Here is a 16,745-nt window from a genome sequence, read left to right as displayed (position 1 = left end):
TGGGGTCTGGAGGAAGACTGGAGAGGCACAGGACAGAAGCTGCCTTGAGTCCAGTGTGAAGTTTCCTCAGTAAAGATTAGGGGTGCCATGTCATCTGCTGATGTTGGTCCACTCTGTTTTATGAAGTGCAGAGTCAATGCAGTTGTCTACCAGGAGACCTTCTTCCTCAGCAGATGGAAGCATGAAGGGCTGCAAGATCTCCTGGTAGACAACTGCATTGACTCTGCACTTGAGAAGACAGAGTCAGATGCCCATCAATCCATTTTCTATGCCGCTTATCCTAATTAGGGTCGCGGGGTATGCTGGAGCCTATCCCAGCTGACTTGGGGCGAGAGGCGGGGGTTTGGAGATGCTGATTTCATATTCCAACATGAATAAAACCACTAGTAACTGGTTTACTGACAACGGTATTACTGTGCTGGACTGGCCTGCAAATTCACCTGACCTGAACCCCATAGAGAATCTGGGGGGTATTGTGAAGAGGACGATGAGTAACATCAGACCCAACAACAGAGATGAGCTGAAGGCCTTATTGAAGCATCAGTGCCACAGGCTCCATGCCAGACCAAATTAAAGTCACACTCCGCCCCCCCCCCCCGGCCATCTAGACATGTCAGGTATCAGCTTATTGCCACTCCCATGTAGTAATGGGACCTTGGCCACCCCAATGAAAAATGTCTGGCTCTGCCACTGGGCCTGTTTAGTGTCCTTGCTGGTAACTTTTACTCAAGTACATTTTAAATCAATTACTTGGACTTGACTGGCATTTTAGAGCTTATGTCTTCTGCCACAACGGTTAGAAATAGAGGCACATGCAGGGTAAATATATTTTCACAGAAAAATCTTCGAAAACTGATTAAAAATAGTTAAAAAAAAAAACAAAAAAAACAGCTGCTTACATGACGAGTGAAGGGTTGGCTGTAGTGTGAAGGTTTGCCGCTAGATGTCACTAAGCACGAATGACCTACCCGTCTTATTTTTACGAAGTTGTAGTTAGAAATTCAGGTTTATTTTGCCATAGATTAGCAAAACATAAAAACATGCGCTTTTGCAAATTATGTTCTTTTCATCATTTCGTTCAGGCCCTGCCCTTTCTGGCGAGACCACGCCCCCCATCCCGGCGGGTAGGTGGATGATGCACGCTCCCGCGGTCAAGTGTATGCGCGCGGTGCTAAAGAGGAACCGCACACTAGAGTGAAAGATGGCGATGAGAGCGGCGTTACGGTGCTTCTCTTCAAACTTGCCCTCCGGAATCTCTCAGCTCTCACCGGCAGCGGCTCATCCGGCGACACGTCTGCTATGGGCGAGGAGCTGTCTGCGGATGCTGGGCACCACTGCGGCCCGGTCCACAGGTAAAAACTTTCCAATCCAAGTTGACGTCAAATTTGTGGAACAAAGTTTGAACGTGAAGATTAGCAGCTGCGTGTTAGCTCCAGTCACAACAAAGCTTTATTTATTCTTTACTGTGGCCTTTTAAATTGTTTAGTCGAGACATTAATGCAGAACTTGAGGCTTAATTAGCAACAGCTAATCTCGTGTTGTACTACATGTCGCAATGTATTAAACAAATGTCACGTGATTTTGTGCCAACAGCTATAAACCCATGTTTCATGTTAGCACACGCACCCATTTGGTTAAGTATAGTTTTAAACATATATCCAGGGATTCTCACTGGGGGACTTCAGCCCTAGCCATGCATCAAAATGTTCAAGCTATATTTGTATTTCTATATTTGCTCATATAGGTTTATACTTGCTCAAGCTAAGTGGTCAGTCAGAGCTATTATCTTCTTGTTAACACACGAGCCCTGAAACTGAACCTGAGCCCCCCTGTTTAAAATTGCCCCTAATATCAGTTTATCAGTTTTAACGGAGTGGTCAACGGTGAAGTACACCGTGACATCAGAAAACCCACCTGAAACTGAACCTGAGCCCCCCTATTTAAAATTGGCCCTAATATCAGTTTATCAGTTTATCAGTTTTAACGGAGTGGTCAAAGGTGAAGTACACCGTGACATCAGAAAACCCACCTGAAACTGAACCTGAGCTCCCCTATTTAAAATTGGCCCTAATATCAGTTTATCAGTTTTAACGGAGTGGTCAAAGGTGAAGTTCACTGTGACATCAGAAAACCCACGTGAAGCACCAATAGTCACACTTTTTTTCCAACATAGACGTATCTGGGATGCTGGTCAACCTCCAGTTTGTTTGGATTTGGAAAATAACTTATCATAGGACAAGGGTGGCCAAACCTTTTTTCCACAGAGTGGTGCATAAAATAAAATTATAAGGGGGAGGGGGGGCACTTTAATATTTACCTTTTTGTATTTATTTCTATTCATGAAATGTCCTAAAGGAAATCTGATGTCAGTTAAGATATGCTCAGCAGTTCAATCTACAGTATTCAAATAAATAAACATTTCAGCGTTGTTTTAAATATAATCTTGTACTGTCCTTTTTTTCATTTTAGTGTGTCCCTATTATTCCTAATGTTATGATGTAGGGCGTGCTTAATTTTATTTTGAAAGTATAGCCTGGCCAATGATAACTACCAAAAAAAAAAGCTGTGCAGCAAATGGCCCCCTTGCCACACACTTTGGAAACTTGTCATAAGATATTAAGGAAATATAAGTAATAAATTCCAGAGTTGTTACCATCATAAAACATTTATTAACAATACAAGCAATGTTTTTGTAACATTTTAACATCCTTATTTGTCGGTGTAAAAAAAAACGTTAACCGTTGTTATGAGTAAAATTGTAAAAACAACCAAACACTTAAACTTTGACAAGTGTCATACAGCTCTGAATGTGACTCCGCTTAAGTAACGTAATGTCATTTCAGTGTAACCTTCATATGCTGTATATTTGTTTCTTGTTCTCTTCTGTTCGTCTTGCTGATCCTTGTTTTGGAATAGTTAAAAAAAGACAAAGAAAAACACGACATGCAGCATGAATTTTTGCTCGCTGACTTGAGGTCTCTTGCGCCAGGCTCATGTGACGTCAAGCATGACAGGAATTCATCTTTTCAATTAAATGTTCCACTGTGTTTTTTTTTTTTTTTACAATTCAAACATTCATCTACTGGTCTTTGTTCTTTCTTTGATCTTCGTGAAGCTTTAAAGTTCACAGATAAGCATGAGTGGGTGCGAGTAGAAGGTGACATTGGCACCGTCGGTATCAGCAATTACGCTCAGGTAGGCCCTTGTCTTTGTCTTCTTGCATATCATTCATTTATGGTGCTTTATGACACCTTTGGTCCACAGCTTTGGTGAGGATTGGGGTGCTGGGTTCAGACAATCTGCACAGTCTACTTCAGATACTCTGCACGTTGTCCTCACCTGCAGAAACGTATTTTCTTTTTTAGGGCTATTGCAGGAAAATATCGATTGCTGTGTTACAAAGATAACCTGAACACATTCACATACACTCTTTGGACACTCAATTAGGCGCTACATTACAATTTGTGCCTTTTACAAATAAAACATGAGCACAAAAGGCAAAATGCTATGAGCTCGGTACGTCCCGTATAATCAAACAGTCCTAGGTTGCGGTTCATAATTTTCCACTCCAGTCCTGCAGGGGGTGGTAATTGCACAGCTTCCAAACGTTGTGGATCATCGGGTTTCTCCCATTTAGCAGTTTTCATAATGACAATGGGATGGTTTCTTACTTGAACCAGACCATACCCTTTGGCAAAGTTTTATGGAAGTTGGTAACAACTGTAAACATACAGATGCTGGCACAAACATAACCTCCATTGGTGTGCATCATTGTACCTTACAGTGGTGTAGAATTGCACCGTATCATACTGAGAAGTGTTACTGATGAATATGACAACCTTTTAAGGTTACCACTCAGTAACGTCATTAGGTCAAGGTTAAGATGGCGCCAAATCACCGCATTAGTGCATACAATTCACGTGGTGCATTTGAATTCATTTTCAGGCTTGATTTAGCACATTTTCAAGCTTGTAGTCTTTGGCAGTTTTCACACTGTTGCTTTTGTTTCAGTGATCACTGATTTAATAGCCTGCAGTAAAACCTGTAGGTCCACACTCAAACTTGACACAATGCTCTTTGAGCAAGGCAGCAATCCTGCTGCAGTGGAGCTGCTGTAAACCAAGGGTATGTTATTTTGTCTGCGTATTTGCGTTACACGTACAGCCAAACTGGTCAAAGTGAACCATGTTTACACTGCAAAAACTACGGAAACTGCAGTAGTATGCATACCAGTGTCAGCAGTTTTTTGTTTTGTATTTTGTTCTCTTACTGAACTGTGAATCGAACCGTAACATTAAAACCAATGCAAATAAAGACTTCAGCAAGTATTCCATTTTAGTACTAAGTACTAGATGCAGTAGTTTTCTGGAGAAGCCTTATAAGCACACACAATACAAAAGTACAGTTCTTGTAAAAGGCTACAAAGATTTATTGAATGTTGTTTTTGTGCGAGTTAATGACAATTTTTGTTGAAATTGTTTTCTCATACGATTGAATGAGAAGGTGTATCCAAACCGTTGACTTCTATGGTTTATACAGTATTTCCATTCTTGTTGATTTGTGCTGTGGCTCCCCATCACTGATTGGCTTGTTTGTGAATTAAGTTACCTCTGTGGTGTTTGTTTTTTTCTTTGCTTTGCTTTTAATACACACACCTTGCTGCTAGTTTAGCACAGTCATGAATTCTTAAAAATCACGAGACTTATGCGTCTTTTTAGGAAGCGTTGGGCGACGTTGTGTACTGTGGGCTTCCTGAAGTTGGCCAATCCTTTGCTCAAATGGGTACAACTCACACTGTGCAGTTCCGCAAAGCTGTGCACTGAGATAAGGCGTGTCACGTTGCTTCCATGTTTGCCTTGCAGAGGAGTTTGGTGCCCTGGAAAGCGTGAAGGCCGCCAGCGAGTTGTACTCGCCACTGACGGGAGAAGTGAAGGAAATCAACACAAAGCTAGCAGACAATCCTGGACTGGTGAATAAAGCCTGCTATTCAGATGGTGATTATCAACAGTATAGTATATGCACCGTTAATACATGTACTGCATGCTGTAATATGACCTTTTACCTTTTCAGGGTGGCTCATCAAGATGACGATCCAAGAGCCAGGCGAGCTGGAAGGCCTCATGGATCAAGCTGCATATGATAAATTTGTGAAATCGCTTGAAGATTAAAACAACAAAGTCGCAATGCTATTTTTTTTACTGCCGCTTCAGTCAAAGATCAATAGGCAGGGATACTAACAGCCCTCATCATATGTGCTATTTATTTTCATACTGAAACAGTGCCATGAGAATAACTGTCGTCTGTTCACTGCTTCTGTTCAGAATGTTCAGATTCATTTAGTTACCAAAACCTTACAAGGGCTCTTAGTAATGTTGGGTCTTGCTCCTGGTGCTCCGCTCAATTTTAAATGTGCACAAATGTGATGGAAGACTGGGCATTGATTGTAAGTGCTTTGTCACCTTGATTAAAATAAAAGTTTTCCTTATGTTTGAAGCCTGAGTTTGTCATTTTTTTTAGTATGGCATACTTCAACATGCCTTATTGTTGCACTACTTGGGAAGTAAGTACATCACTACAGGTAAAAAGAGGAATTTGCATTGGTTTTGCTGATGATGGTCTTTGTCCGTGCACCTAACTAAGCTGCCACTTGCTGCTTATAGTCTGCACACCTTGACCTTTGCCATCAGGTGCAGATAGGAACACAGTGTAGAGGCCAGGTGATCAATGATTAATGAAGCTGTGCTTTTAAAATCACTGAATAAAGAAAAACGTGTGCTCTCGCACCTTTTCATGTTTGATGGGAGATTATCAGAACTTTTGTCTAATCAAACAATATGACTTTAAATATGGCAAATGCTAATAACATTTTTATTCTTGGTCATTACTGCTGAAGTGCCCTGTTTTAAGAAAATAATCTGAATTTTTGTATTTTATAATGTATATGGGATTTTGTAATGAGTTCTCCACAATGCCGTGAACACTTTGTTCTGTAAAGATCACATTTTGTACCAACAGTACATGAGAGGCACAACAGCACATTTCAGGACCCTGGTCCTGCGCCTGCTAGTCTGGTGTGGTAATCCCTCCTTTATTATCTGCATTGTTGAGTGACACTGAATGGAGGTCAGTCCACATGGGTACCAACATTTTTTTTCAGTCCAGCTGCATCTCCAGCTTTGTGAACTTGTAGTTATATAAAGTGTAGGTCCCCATCTAGTGGCCAAACGGAGAAAAACAAGTACTGTATATTAAAGTTGTCAGTAAGTAACAGCAATAGCAATTTACAGCCTTTTAAATTTTATGTAAAAAAATGGTTGAAGGATCATCAGGTGTGTAGTTGCTGCTTCTGTCTGTGCTGTGTAAATGTATTGGACTGTTGTTGATCTGATCTTTCTGCTGGTGCTGTGTTACTGTGCATTGTTGATCTGTATTTAAATGTTACACAAGAGTATTTTAGATTTGTCCCCTATTTTAGATAATGTCCCTGTCAAATAAATACCTTAAATAAAAGAAAACAACCTTAACAATCAACAGCAAATTCCACTGACTTTAACCTTCTTGATTAGGCTACAACCCTGGTCCAATTAGTGATACTATTTTTTAATACAAATTAACAATTTATTAATGTATACATTTTTTGTCGAAAGTCAAAACATGTTCAGAATTTGTTTCCCTGCAACTATCATGCACGTACATGAAAAATAAATCAACTTCCGTTTTTTGCCAAAATGGTCTTGTGGTCTTTGAGTGTGCTTCACTAAGGTTCAATCGTTGCTTACAGTTTTTAACACCAAAAACAATCGTAAATTTATCAAACTGTGATATTTTGGTCGTGTTTTGACATTTAAACACTTTATAATCGAAAATCCAAACAGTCGCAGCCCGGTACTATTTCGACGTGATACACACTCTCTGATAACACCGCTGTTCTATGATTGGCTAGTTGACACACATATCCCACAATCCACCGCTTCTCTCCTTCCTTTTTCCTTTCGGCCATTTTCCTCCCTTGTAGGTACGAATGTAATGTTCTACAGATTTCAGGATAATCTAGTTCAATCCTTACCCTAGATGTACCGTTTATGCGTTTAATTGGTGCGATTTAGTAGCACATTTTGCCACCTATAAATTAGGCGAATATTGACCTGGATATTAATGTTGAAGTCCCTTAAAACGTCTGTTTTTGTAGTCATGTCCACTAGCAGTAGCGTGTCTGCTACCATTCCTGCAAAAATGGTCAAATTAAAAGGATTATTGTTAACTATCATGGGAAATTGAAGCCGAAAAGTCTTACCACGATCATTTGCTCTAACGGTGTCTTGAAGTTCTTTATAAATGTCTCCCGTTGAGTCGCTGCTAGCGTGGCTAACTGTCAGTCATTGCCCAGTGAAGATGCATGATGGTGCAGGCATTGAGCTAGCTCACATCGGTGAATCGTTATGTGTTTCAGGGAAGTAGGCAACAATGGCCCCTAGCCGGAATGGAATGATCTTAAACCCCCACTTCCACAAAGACTGGCAGAAAAGAGTACGCACCTGGTTCAACCAGCCAGCCAGGAAGCTCCGCAGGTGAGTGGCTTGAGCAGAGGTACTACGTTTAGTTGTCATGGTATTCTGCACGTATCTCAATATGATCTATCTAGCTCTACAAAATTGCTGTAATTAAACGTGAGTGACGTGCATGATCTTTTACGTATGGTGTCATATCACATACTACGAACAGTCAGTCATAAGGATCCGTTGAAACAACACTTCAAAGCATTAAAATGGCTAAATAACGGTAGTTAAATGGACGCTGTAAGTCTGTTTGGTGGTATGCTTAGATGTTTACGAATGAAGTGGTTCACATGATTAGTGACACAGTATTTCTTGGTTCTCGGTTGAGAAGTTGAATGTTGATGGTGTTCATGGCAAATGTCAATAGGTTTTAGGACAGCAAAAATGCATTTCTGTAGACTGTTGATTATTAGTAGTAGTTGACTATTTGGTCAACTGAAGGACGACAGTGATTTTTTTTCCTCAGACGAAAGGCTCGCCAGGCCAAGGCTCGCCGCGTCGCTCCCCGTCCTGTCGCTGGACCACTGAGGCCACAGGTCAGGTGTCCCACCATCAGATACCACACCAAGGTTCGTGCTGGACGTGGTTTCACCCTGGAGGAACTGAAGGTAAACCTTTCAAGTTGTGAGTTTTGAAGACAAAGTAAACGTCTTTACTCTTACAGCCAAAATCGTAGCAGGACATTTTATCCAATGAATGAACATACTCTAATGAACCCTACCGCAAGTTATTGTATGCAAGTTATTTAAGATTGAAGACAATATGATTAATTTAGGTTAATTCAGGTTAAGTTAATTCAGTGTGGTCTTTTGCAAGAAGACAGATTTGCAATAACTGAATCTAACAGTGGCGGGCAGTGCATTTGATACCTGGGCCTTCAGTTGGGATGGAACCGGTCAGATTTTTTTCCACCAGACACTGAGAGCAGGTATCACAAAACAAATTAAACTAGTAGATTGCAATATATTGCCATATTTTTTCTCCATTGTACTTTTCTTAAAAGTATTGTTAATCTCGTCCACTTCTTATACACGACCCGATGTCATGTATCGGCTCGTCTCGTGAACATAGTGTCTCATGACACAGCACTTGGCCATGAAGGTGCTTTCAGAGAGGGGAACTCCCAACATAACTTCCAGATTGCTGTGATACCAATCTGATAATATAAATACCTTGAGCTTCTAGTACATAGTCACCGATATGCCTGACCTACTGTAGATTACTGCTAGTAACTCAAGTCGTAACTTCAAGTGAGTGACTGATTTCCCCCTGTGATTGGTGGTACACTGGTACGAAAAAAAATCCAATATACACTATCAGAAGCAGTGCAGCCAAGAGACCCGACGAAATGAAAATAGTAATAGACAGAAGAAATTAATACAATTGTATTGAACCAATACTGGAATTGAAGTTGTAAAGGTAGGTCAGTGCGTCTGTATGTGCGCTGTGATAGACTGGCGACCAGGCCAGGGTGTACCCTGCCTCACAGTCAGCTGGGATAGGCTCCAGCATACCCGAAACCTTAGTGCAGATAAGCGGCATGGATGGATGGATGGATGGATGGATGGAGGTAGGTAGGTCAGTGCTTCTGGTACTGTTTAGGCCAGCAGAGAAGGCTTTGCTGACTCTGACTGCACACCACTGGAATCTGACACTCATTGCTCTTTAAATTGTACTTCCAAACCTTAATATAATTTATTGTAGTTGTTTAACATAATCTGAGTCACAAATCTTGCATGAAATCTTTGCTCGTCTAAGTACTTTTCTTCTGCTAACGCCATCAAATTGTGCATTAATTACTCCCGTTTTGCATCTGGGAAAGAAAGCCTAATGAATATGAAGTGATCATTTTAGGTCTTCTCCACATTTGTTGAATGGTTCTAATTTTTAATGCTTCAGATTAATCCGCAAAAGACACTGTATAAATGCACACACTTTCAAGTCAAGGATTGCATACAAATGCCTTTTGTATGTCAACAGTCAAATGATGACAATCTCCGGAATCTCTGTATTTACTTGATGAATGCATTGAACCCTTTTTTCTGATGGCTGTTTTCTAAATGAACAGGCACCTTTTTCTGTCAACAAACTTCAACTGTAACCAAAGAAAATCTTAATGCACCTTGCTCCACTCTGCAGGCCGCCGGCATCCACAAAAAGACAGCCCGCACCATCGGAATCTCTGTGGACCCTCGCCGCCGTAACAGGTCTACAGAATCTCTTCAGGCCAACGTGCAGCGCCTCAAGGAATACCGCTCTAAGCTCATCCTGTTCCCCAGGAAGGCTTCTGCTCCTAGGAAGGGAGACAGCACTGTAAGTTTTATGCAAAATGACTGTGGTCAAAATGTGTTTGAGAATTTCTGTAGATGCACACAATTCTGAACTTTTGCTATTAAGTACTTGCATGCAAGCTTGACCAATGACAGACAGTAGTTCTGCCATGACAGCTTTTTGTGGGCGCTGGTAATTTTGAATGGTCAGAACAGGCTGTCAGTCTCAGCATCACTGAACACTGAGCAGCCTAGCTCCGAGAACCAAAAAGTCCAAAGTTGCCTTTTACACTGGGTGATGAATGATTAATAGTTGGACATAATTTTAAATGTGTTTTCTACAAACATGGCAACACTTTGAGGGGTGTGATTTATCTTGAACCCACTTTCGTCTTTTCAGGAGGAGGAAGTGAAGATGGCCACTCAGCTCACAGGACCTGTCATGCCCATCAAAACTGTAAGTCACATTTCTGTTACATCCACCCTTCAGACTCTATGCAGTAGCGATGAGATTAATACAAAATCAAACCAGCAGTTAAGTACAATGGCCTGTCTGGACTTCAGTCAGATGATGACAATTTCTCCGGAATCTCTGTATTCCATTGATGAAACTTTTGAACCCCTTTTCTGATGACTGCTTTGTACAACTCGGGCTTTAGCTTCAACATCATTAGTAGCTAGTAGCCAGGCTTTGCAGGTGTTAGATGAAATGACTTTTGTTCTCGTTCTTCCAGGTGCACAAGAAGGAAAAGGCCAGGGTTATCTCTGAGGATGAGAAGAACTTCAAGGCTTTTGCCAGCCTGCGTATGGCCAGGGCCAATGCTCGCCTCTTTGGAATCCGTGCCAAGAGAGCTAAAGAGGCTGCTGAGCAGGATGTTGAAAAGAAAAAGTAATTTCTTTGGAACTTTGCAAAATAAAGTTTAAAAGATTACCCAGAGACTGTCATGATTGAGGTCTTTTCAGGTAACAGATGGTGTCTTTCATGGGTTAGGCTGGGACAAACACAAAAGTAATTCAACTATAAACTCACTCATGTTATATCATGGGTGTCCAAAATGCGGCCTGGGAGCCATTTTCTGCCCGCACTTTATTTTTACTGGCCCTCAGCGTATTTTCAAAATAAAATTTGTGGCAATAGCCGTTTATCACAGTTAATTGGTTCCAGACCCGACCGCGATAAGTGAATTTCCACGAAATAGGATTCAATATTAATACATAGAATATGTTTGTAGTTAGACCATAGAAAACCTGTTTTACGTTTTAAATACAATTCTTATTAGAGCCCCGTAGACATGAAGTAACACCCCTAAGTCACCTTTGCACACCTTTTGTTTACAACACATGGTTCAACTACAATCAAGCGCAGGCTACAGGTTCACTGCAGGGACACAAGATGGCTGCTGCTTGAAACATGGCATGTTAACGAGCCAACTAATTGGCCTCCAATTTATGTATTCTAAACTTATAGGTTTTCAAACTAGGAAAGGGACAAAGTAAGAAGCCAAAAATCCAGAATACTACAGTACATATAAATTATCTTGAATATTTTTAGACATAGTCCAGAATCAACAACAAAACAGGTCATTTGTTATTTTTTTTAAGAACCACAAAAGAGTGAGGGAGCATGTTTGAACCGCGGTGTTGAGAGACCACTGTATACTATTAGATATTACACTCATGTGCTTTGTCACCTATAACAAAGCTAAGATGTTCTGTTCAACTAGGTTAGCTTTAGGGATGTCCGTTAACGGTCGGCCGACATACTTGTATTTGTGTGCGTACATGCACGCATGGCTGTGTGCCCTTGCACGCGTACGTACATAACGTGTGTACTGTGTGTAAAATTATTTGTTGGTGTGTGTGAAAGTATGCTACTACAGATGTACTGTAAGACTTGCAGTATATCTGTAGTAGCATATGTAATAATTACATATTGCAATATTTGTCTTATTTTGGACAAACAGTGTTTGTGAAATGCATCCAGTCGCATCACAGTAAAATAAGCATAATGTGTTCATTTCTCCAGATGCGACCTGACATTAATTTGAGGGAAGATCTGCTGTCAGTATTTGTATGGGTTGGTATCGGTAACGAAATGCTGGAATTATTGATGAAAAAGAAAGCCAATATCGAGCATCTCTATGTGGCATATATTGACGTACATTGGATTGCTTTTAGCATTGTTGTGGTCCTCTGCATCTATTCATCTTTCTGTATGCAACACTGGATGGATAAAGTTTGGACAGCCCAGTGCTGCACGGTTTCACAGCATCAACACATGTCTGCACCGGATCTTTGGAAGTTCCACAATTATTCATATGGGTACCTGTAGTGGAGACTACACCCTCAGAAGTTTAACCATTGTAGCATTTGTTTTGTGGCAGTAGGTGGCGCAAGAGCCACAGTGCTCCTTTATGGCAGGTATGAACTGAATATGTCAGATGCCTAAAACCAAGGAAAGTAAGAAAGGGTGGAAGGCGATATAGTTCATGGAAACTTTAATTAGGTTTTTTTTTTGCCTTAAACCCAGATTACCAATAACCTTGATAATTTTTAATCGGTTTTGTGAATTGTATGGTCAGTACTGCTGGCTACATTTATCCATGATGACAGGCTGTGACATTTGCTTCTTTTGTCACTGTTTTGTCGTTGTCACTGGTATCAGACGAAAATAAACGTACTTAAGTTGACATAAATGGCCATTAGATTCACTTTCACAATTTAAGGGCATCTGTGATGGATTAAATAAAAAAAAAATCATTCATACGTCACTGCAAAGTACCAGTGTCCATCAAAACTAAGCTTTATCTTTGTACAGGCAAAAATTTTTGATACAGCTGTTGCGTTGGATTCCATTAGATTGTGCATGTTTACCTAAATAAGTGTTTGGTGTAAGTTACTGTATAACCTCACTTGGTTTGTTACAATGTAGAGCCATGCACCTTCTCTTTCCTCTCACATGGAGACGTACTTGTCATCTAATGTGGAGTCAATGAGTATGCGTCGATTCTTGTGTGTCTCATACTGGGAGCCCAAAATCAGTGTCAGTAAAGTCAGTAGGCCATGTGATGATGACATAAGGAAAAATGAGAGAGATAATGTTTCCTCCCTATGAGTCTGGTGAAACACAGGCCTAATGATTGATTACCATTAATTACATCATCTTGTCACTGGGGGTTGTGATACAGTGCTGTCAATAGAGTCATTTAATTACTTAAAAACCCTCATGTTCATAAATACTCTCATACCCATGGGGGCCACTGGTGGGTGCTGTCACTAAAATGTGCCATTAGGCACTCAGGGATGCTAGGCAGAAAACAAAGGATGTGAGGCTGCCAACATCATGCTGTGTGCTGTGAATGGAGGGGTTCATGTGAGCAGAATGTGCATTGATAATCCATGTGTAAGAGAAGAGAACTCCTGTGAGGGGCCTCAGATGGCCCTAATTCTCCAGCCGTGGCCTTGCTGGGCTCAGGTGTGCGCCTCAAAGCAGATTGTTATTTGACTATGAAGGAGGGATGGTGTCTGTGTGTGTCCATTTTTAACACATTGTCACTGGATACAAGCGTTAGAATGAAACATCACTCAGTAATGATATCAGCTTTAAAGCATGGTGATTGTAGAGTTTTTAAGGAAACATGAGCATCTAAATCAGGGGTGTCAAACTCGTGCCATGGAGGGCCGAGACACTGCAGGTTTTCTTTCCAGCCAGTCACTAAAGCAGGTGATTTTAATGATCAACACCTTCAGTTTGAGGGAAGGAGCTCATCAATTAAATCACCTGCTGAAGAAACTGGTTGGAGAGAAAACCTGCAGCGTCTCGGCCCTCCAGGGCACGAGTTTGACACATGTGATCTAAATGGAGCTAATTGCTGCACAGAACCCTGTCTGCAGCAGTCAAGCTGAATGCTGAGTGGAGAAATCAAAGAAAACAAACATACCGTTAGCACAAGGCCACTGAAAATGTTTTTTCTTTCATCCCAAACAGCAGAGAGTGTTTTCAATTAAGCTTCCACTCTCTCCTCAGCACCATATGCCTTGACTGACACTTTTCCAAATTGTGGTTTGTCTCAATTTGCAGCTGCTCTAGTTTGTTTTGGGTGACCTTCCGCCCCGCCTTGCAACAGCTCTGAAAAGCTGCTGCTTTGTCGGCGCTGTCTAAAAAATTGTTATGCAACGGTGTGGAGCTACATTCATGAAAAGAATACATTTGTGGGTGGATTGCAGAGCATACATCAACGCTGGCTGCGTGGAAACAATGTGTTGCATAACGTATGTAGCTGTTGAATGATGGAAGAGCCTCACAGGGGGTCATGTCATGAGCGCTGTATTGTGCCTCATATCGTGTGCATGTGTGAACTGGATAAAAAGTGAGGCCGCTGGTCCTCAACTTGGAGACATCAAAATGTGTGGCTTCTGATGGGAAATGCTCATCGTTTGCTTGAAAAAGCCAGCACCACAATATTACAAACAACAGCTGTCAATTTGATGCAGTTGCACAACCGTGATAACAAACACATTGTTAAATGAATACCTCTCTGCCAGTGTCAATCAAAACTAACACACTGGAGTCATAATGTAGTGTTTAATCCACTTCAACTACCACCACCACAGAAATGCATGGTGTGGAGATCACAGTTGTATTTGGCTCACGTTGAGGCCAAAAATCATATTTCTTTCTTCATTTTTTCCCTCTTAAATTCACTATCATTCAAAAGAAAGTCAACAATTTCATTTGAGCGTAGCTCAGTGGCAGAGCTACAGGGTCTGGCCACCCCACTGGCCATCTAGACATTTCAGGTATCAACTTATTGCCACTCCCATGTAGTAATGGGATCACCTTATCCACCCCAATGAAAAATGTCTGGCTCCGCCACTGGCTTAGGTTATCACTGGAACTTAATCATCACAATACTGCTGCTACTACTATTATTAATCATGGCAATATTATATATTATTATAAATTATTAAAATAGAATAATACTGCAATAATAATATATTGTCTATTATTATTATTTCTGCCACACACACTATGTTTGAGTAACAATGCTTATCTTGTGTAATATCTACTGAAATATGTGATATATTTCTTAAAATAATCTAAAAAAATTCTGCCAACAGAGCAAAGAAATTGGACTTGCCAAAAGGCCGTTTCCTTCTTTCAAGTGTTTTGCTAAATCGCGATTTCTTGTTGTCTTGGCAGATTATTTTGCTTCTTCTAAAGACGTGCTATTAGTATTATTATTTGTTGTAACTTATGCTTCTTTGTGTGGGGCCAATTTAATATACACTCACACAACGTAATGCAAGAGGTGTCAATATTATAAGCACAATAGCATCAAGTTTGATTGACATATCACTTTAAAGCTATTAACCCTACGCAGCAACATTGACAGCGTGTAATGTGATTTGCAGGCCTGTCTTTGTCAATATGAATAGCACTTTTTCAAATATACTGTATCTTCAGCAAGTTTGCATAGCTCTGTTGCTTGACGATGCATTTTAACAAGCATGTGGTGATTTATTCAGCTTGCTTTCAAACTCAATGGCTGGAGGAGAACAAGCCCAGCCTCTCTCTCTCCGTCTCTCTCGCTGTCTCTCTCCATGTGTCCACACACCGAGGCGACCAATGAGGGAGGCAAATGATGCTGCTGCCTTGCGGGAGAACATCCAAAAGTGTTGTGCGACAAAAGAGTGAATCAAGGGCAAGGAGTGACTTGAATGTGTCTCACTGAGGGAATGAGGAGGAGCCTGCGTCTTTGAGCTCCTGCACAAGTAAGTCATGGCCACAAAATGTTCGCAGCAGAGTTAATTGTTGTAAATGTCCAACTTTTCGCGTGCGTCACTAAGTCTGCTGTTGCTTACCGTGTTGCATGTTTGAATGCGCGTCTTTGCAAAGCTCTCCTCCTAGGAGAAGTTTGTGGGTCACATTTTGTTTGTGGGCGCTGTCTGTGGTGCTGAAATCATAGCAGCTCAAATGTCAAGCGTGCTGCACCTCTTACCTGGTACGTGCACTTTCATGTGTGCCGGTACACATAATGAGTAGACAATATATTGTGTTGGATTTTTGAAGGAGTTCCTATGAAAACGAAGTGATGTTTTTTGCATTAGTGGACAATAGTCCATCACATGCAGCAGATGTCACTGAGGTAGAAAAATAGGTATTTTTAATTTCTTTAAATGTGTATTTCATATTTAATACAGACAAAACTTGTACATGTTTTAAGTGCATTGGAGAATCTGAACACTCCACTGGTGTAAATGTGAGTGTTTCTATGGGCCAGTTTACCACGCCTCTCACTCTACACTGTAAGTCAGCCTGAAGGGGGACCGCATAGACCAGTTCATTCCCAAACTGTCGTTCAAGTACAACTGGCGGTACACGGGCTACATCTAGTGGTACTCAGGAACACCAGAGATTTTTAAAAATCCATCCATCCATCCATTTTCTATACCGCTTCTCCTCTTTTTAGGGTTGCGGGGGCATGCTGGAGCCTATCCCAGCTGACTTTGGGCGACAGGCGGGGTACACCCTGGGCTAGTATTTAAAAAAAAAAAAATTATATTAGAGACATAGATGACATGTTCTCCATACCCGCTGACTAAAAACCTGACAAGGGAGTCAAAATTTAAAGTGCAGTTCAATCACCCCCACATCATAACAAAAACATGTTAAAAGATAATTGTCCTATGTTAGGCTCATGAAAAATAGTGGCAAATGAAACCTTGCACTCATCGAAATATATGTCAGTGATAACAATCATGATGATTTGGACACCGCATGATTAATTTGGCCCGATGACTATAGCCTAGCTTCTTGCTTAGCAGCTGGTGTGTGTTAGAAGCAAAACAGAGGGCGTTCAAGGCGCTTCCCATGCTAATTAATGCGTGTGACGGCGGTGGACATGAAAGATAACAA

General features: G+C 41.0%; 3 protein-coding genes and 2 non-coding genes across 6 annotated transcripts in view; all 5 read left to right on the top strand.

Annotated features, from left to right (window-relative positions):
- Positions 1-718: 718 nt before the first annotated feature.
- gcshb (glycine cleavage system protein H (aminomethyl carrier), b) lies at positions 719-5,493 on the top strand. The gene is made up of 5 exons (XM_054771636.1): positions 719-1,352; positions 3,116-3,195; positions 4,719-4,782; positions 4,863-4,994; positions 5,071-5,493. The coding sequence occupies exons 1-5, from the start codon at positions 1,202-1,204 to the stop codon at positions 5,166-5,168; spliced, it is 525 nt and encodes a 174-aa protein (XP_054627611.1). The 5' UTR covers positions 719-1,201; the 3' UTR covers positions 5,169-5,493.
- Positions 5,494-6,964: 1,471 nt separating this feature from the next.
- On the top strand, positions 6,965-10,757 carry rpl13 (ribosomal protein L13). 2 transcript variants are annotated; one of them, XM_054770726.1, is made up of 6 exons: positions 6,965-7,015; positions 7,451-7,568; positions 8,023-8,164; positions 9,696-9,869; positions 10,227-10,283; positions 10,561-10,757. In XM_054770726.1, the coding sequence occupies exons 2-6, from the start codon at positions 7,465-7,467 to the stop codon at positions 10,717-10,719; spliced, it is 636 nt and encodes a 211-aa protein (XP_054626701.1). In that variant the 5' UTR covers positions 6,965-7,015; positions 7,451-7,464; the 3' UTR covers positions 10,720-10,757. The 2 variants fall into 2 exon arrangements, with proteins under 2 accessions (XP_054626701.1, XP_054626702.1); XM_054770727.1 differs by having other exon boundaries at positions 6,984-7,011.
- On the top strand, positions 9,542-9,622 carry LOC129179171 (small nucleolar RNA MBII-202). Its single transcript, XR_008569909.1, has one exon. It is a non-coding gene; the product is annotated as a small nucleolar RNA MBII-202 (small nucleolar RNA).
- LOC129179172 (small nucleolar RNA MBII-202) lies at positions 10,396-10,474 on the top strand. Its single transcript, XR_008569910.1, has one exon. It is a non-coding gene; the product is annotated as a small nucleolar RNA MBII-202 (small nucleolar RNA).
- A 4,672-nt stretch (positions 10,758-15,429) lies between the features above and the next one.
- Positions 15,430-16,745, top strand: part of cpne7 (copine VII) — a 44,507-nt gene continuing 43,191 nt past the window's right edge. Inside the window, exon 1 of the mRNA XM_054770760.1 lies at positions 15,430-15,601. The gene's annotated coding sequence lies outside the window, so the exon portion shown is untranslated. The remainder of the gene's footprint in view (positions 15,602-16,745) is intronic.

Source organism: Dunckerocampus dactyliophorus, chromosome 3, assembly GCF_027744805.1.
Source record: "Dunckerocampus dactyliophorus isolate RoL2022-P2 chromosome 3, RoL_Ddac_1.1, whole genome shotgun sequence".
Classification (NCBI taxonomy): Eukaryota; Metazoa; Chordata; class Actinopteri; order Syngnathiformes; family Syngnathidae; genus Dunckerocampus; species Dunckerocampus dactyliophorus.
The sequence above is the reverse complement of the archived record's forward strand: the minus strand, read 5'-3'. Positions and strand labels throughout refer to the sequence as shown.

Excerpts from the sequence above, each read along its gene's own strand:
- gcshb (XM_054771636.1), top strand. The coding sequence starts at position 1,202 with ATGGCGATGAGAGCGGCGTTACGGTGCTTCTCTTCAAACTTGCCCTCC. Across the intron at positions 3,196-4,718 it reads GTATCAGCAATTACGCTCAG|GAAGCGTTGGGCGACGTTGT; the intron begins GTAGGCCCTTGT and ends GCGTCTTTTTAG. Across the intron at positions 4,783-4,862 it reads CCAATCCTTTGCTCAAATGG|AGGAGTTTGGTGCCCTGGAA; the intron begins GTACAACTCACA and ends TTTGCCTTGCAG.
- rpl13 (XM_054770726.1), top strand. The coding sequence starts at position 7,465 with ATGGCCCCTAGCCGGAATGGAATGATCTTAAACCCCCACTTCCACAAA. Across the intron at positions 8,165-9,695 it reads TCACCCTGGAGGAACTGAAG|GCCGCCGGCATCCACAAAAA; the intron begins GTAAACCTTTCA and ends TCCACTCTGCAG. Across the intron at positions 9,870-10,226 it reads CTAGGAAGGGAGACAGCACT|GAGGAGGAAGTGAAGATGGC; the intron begins GTAAGTTTTATG and ends TCGTCTTTTCAG.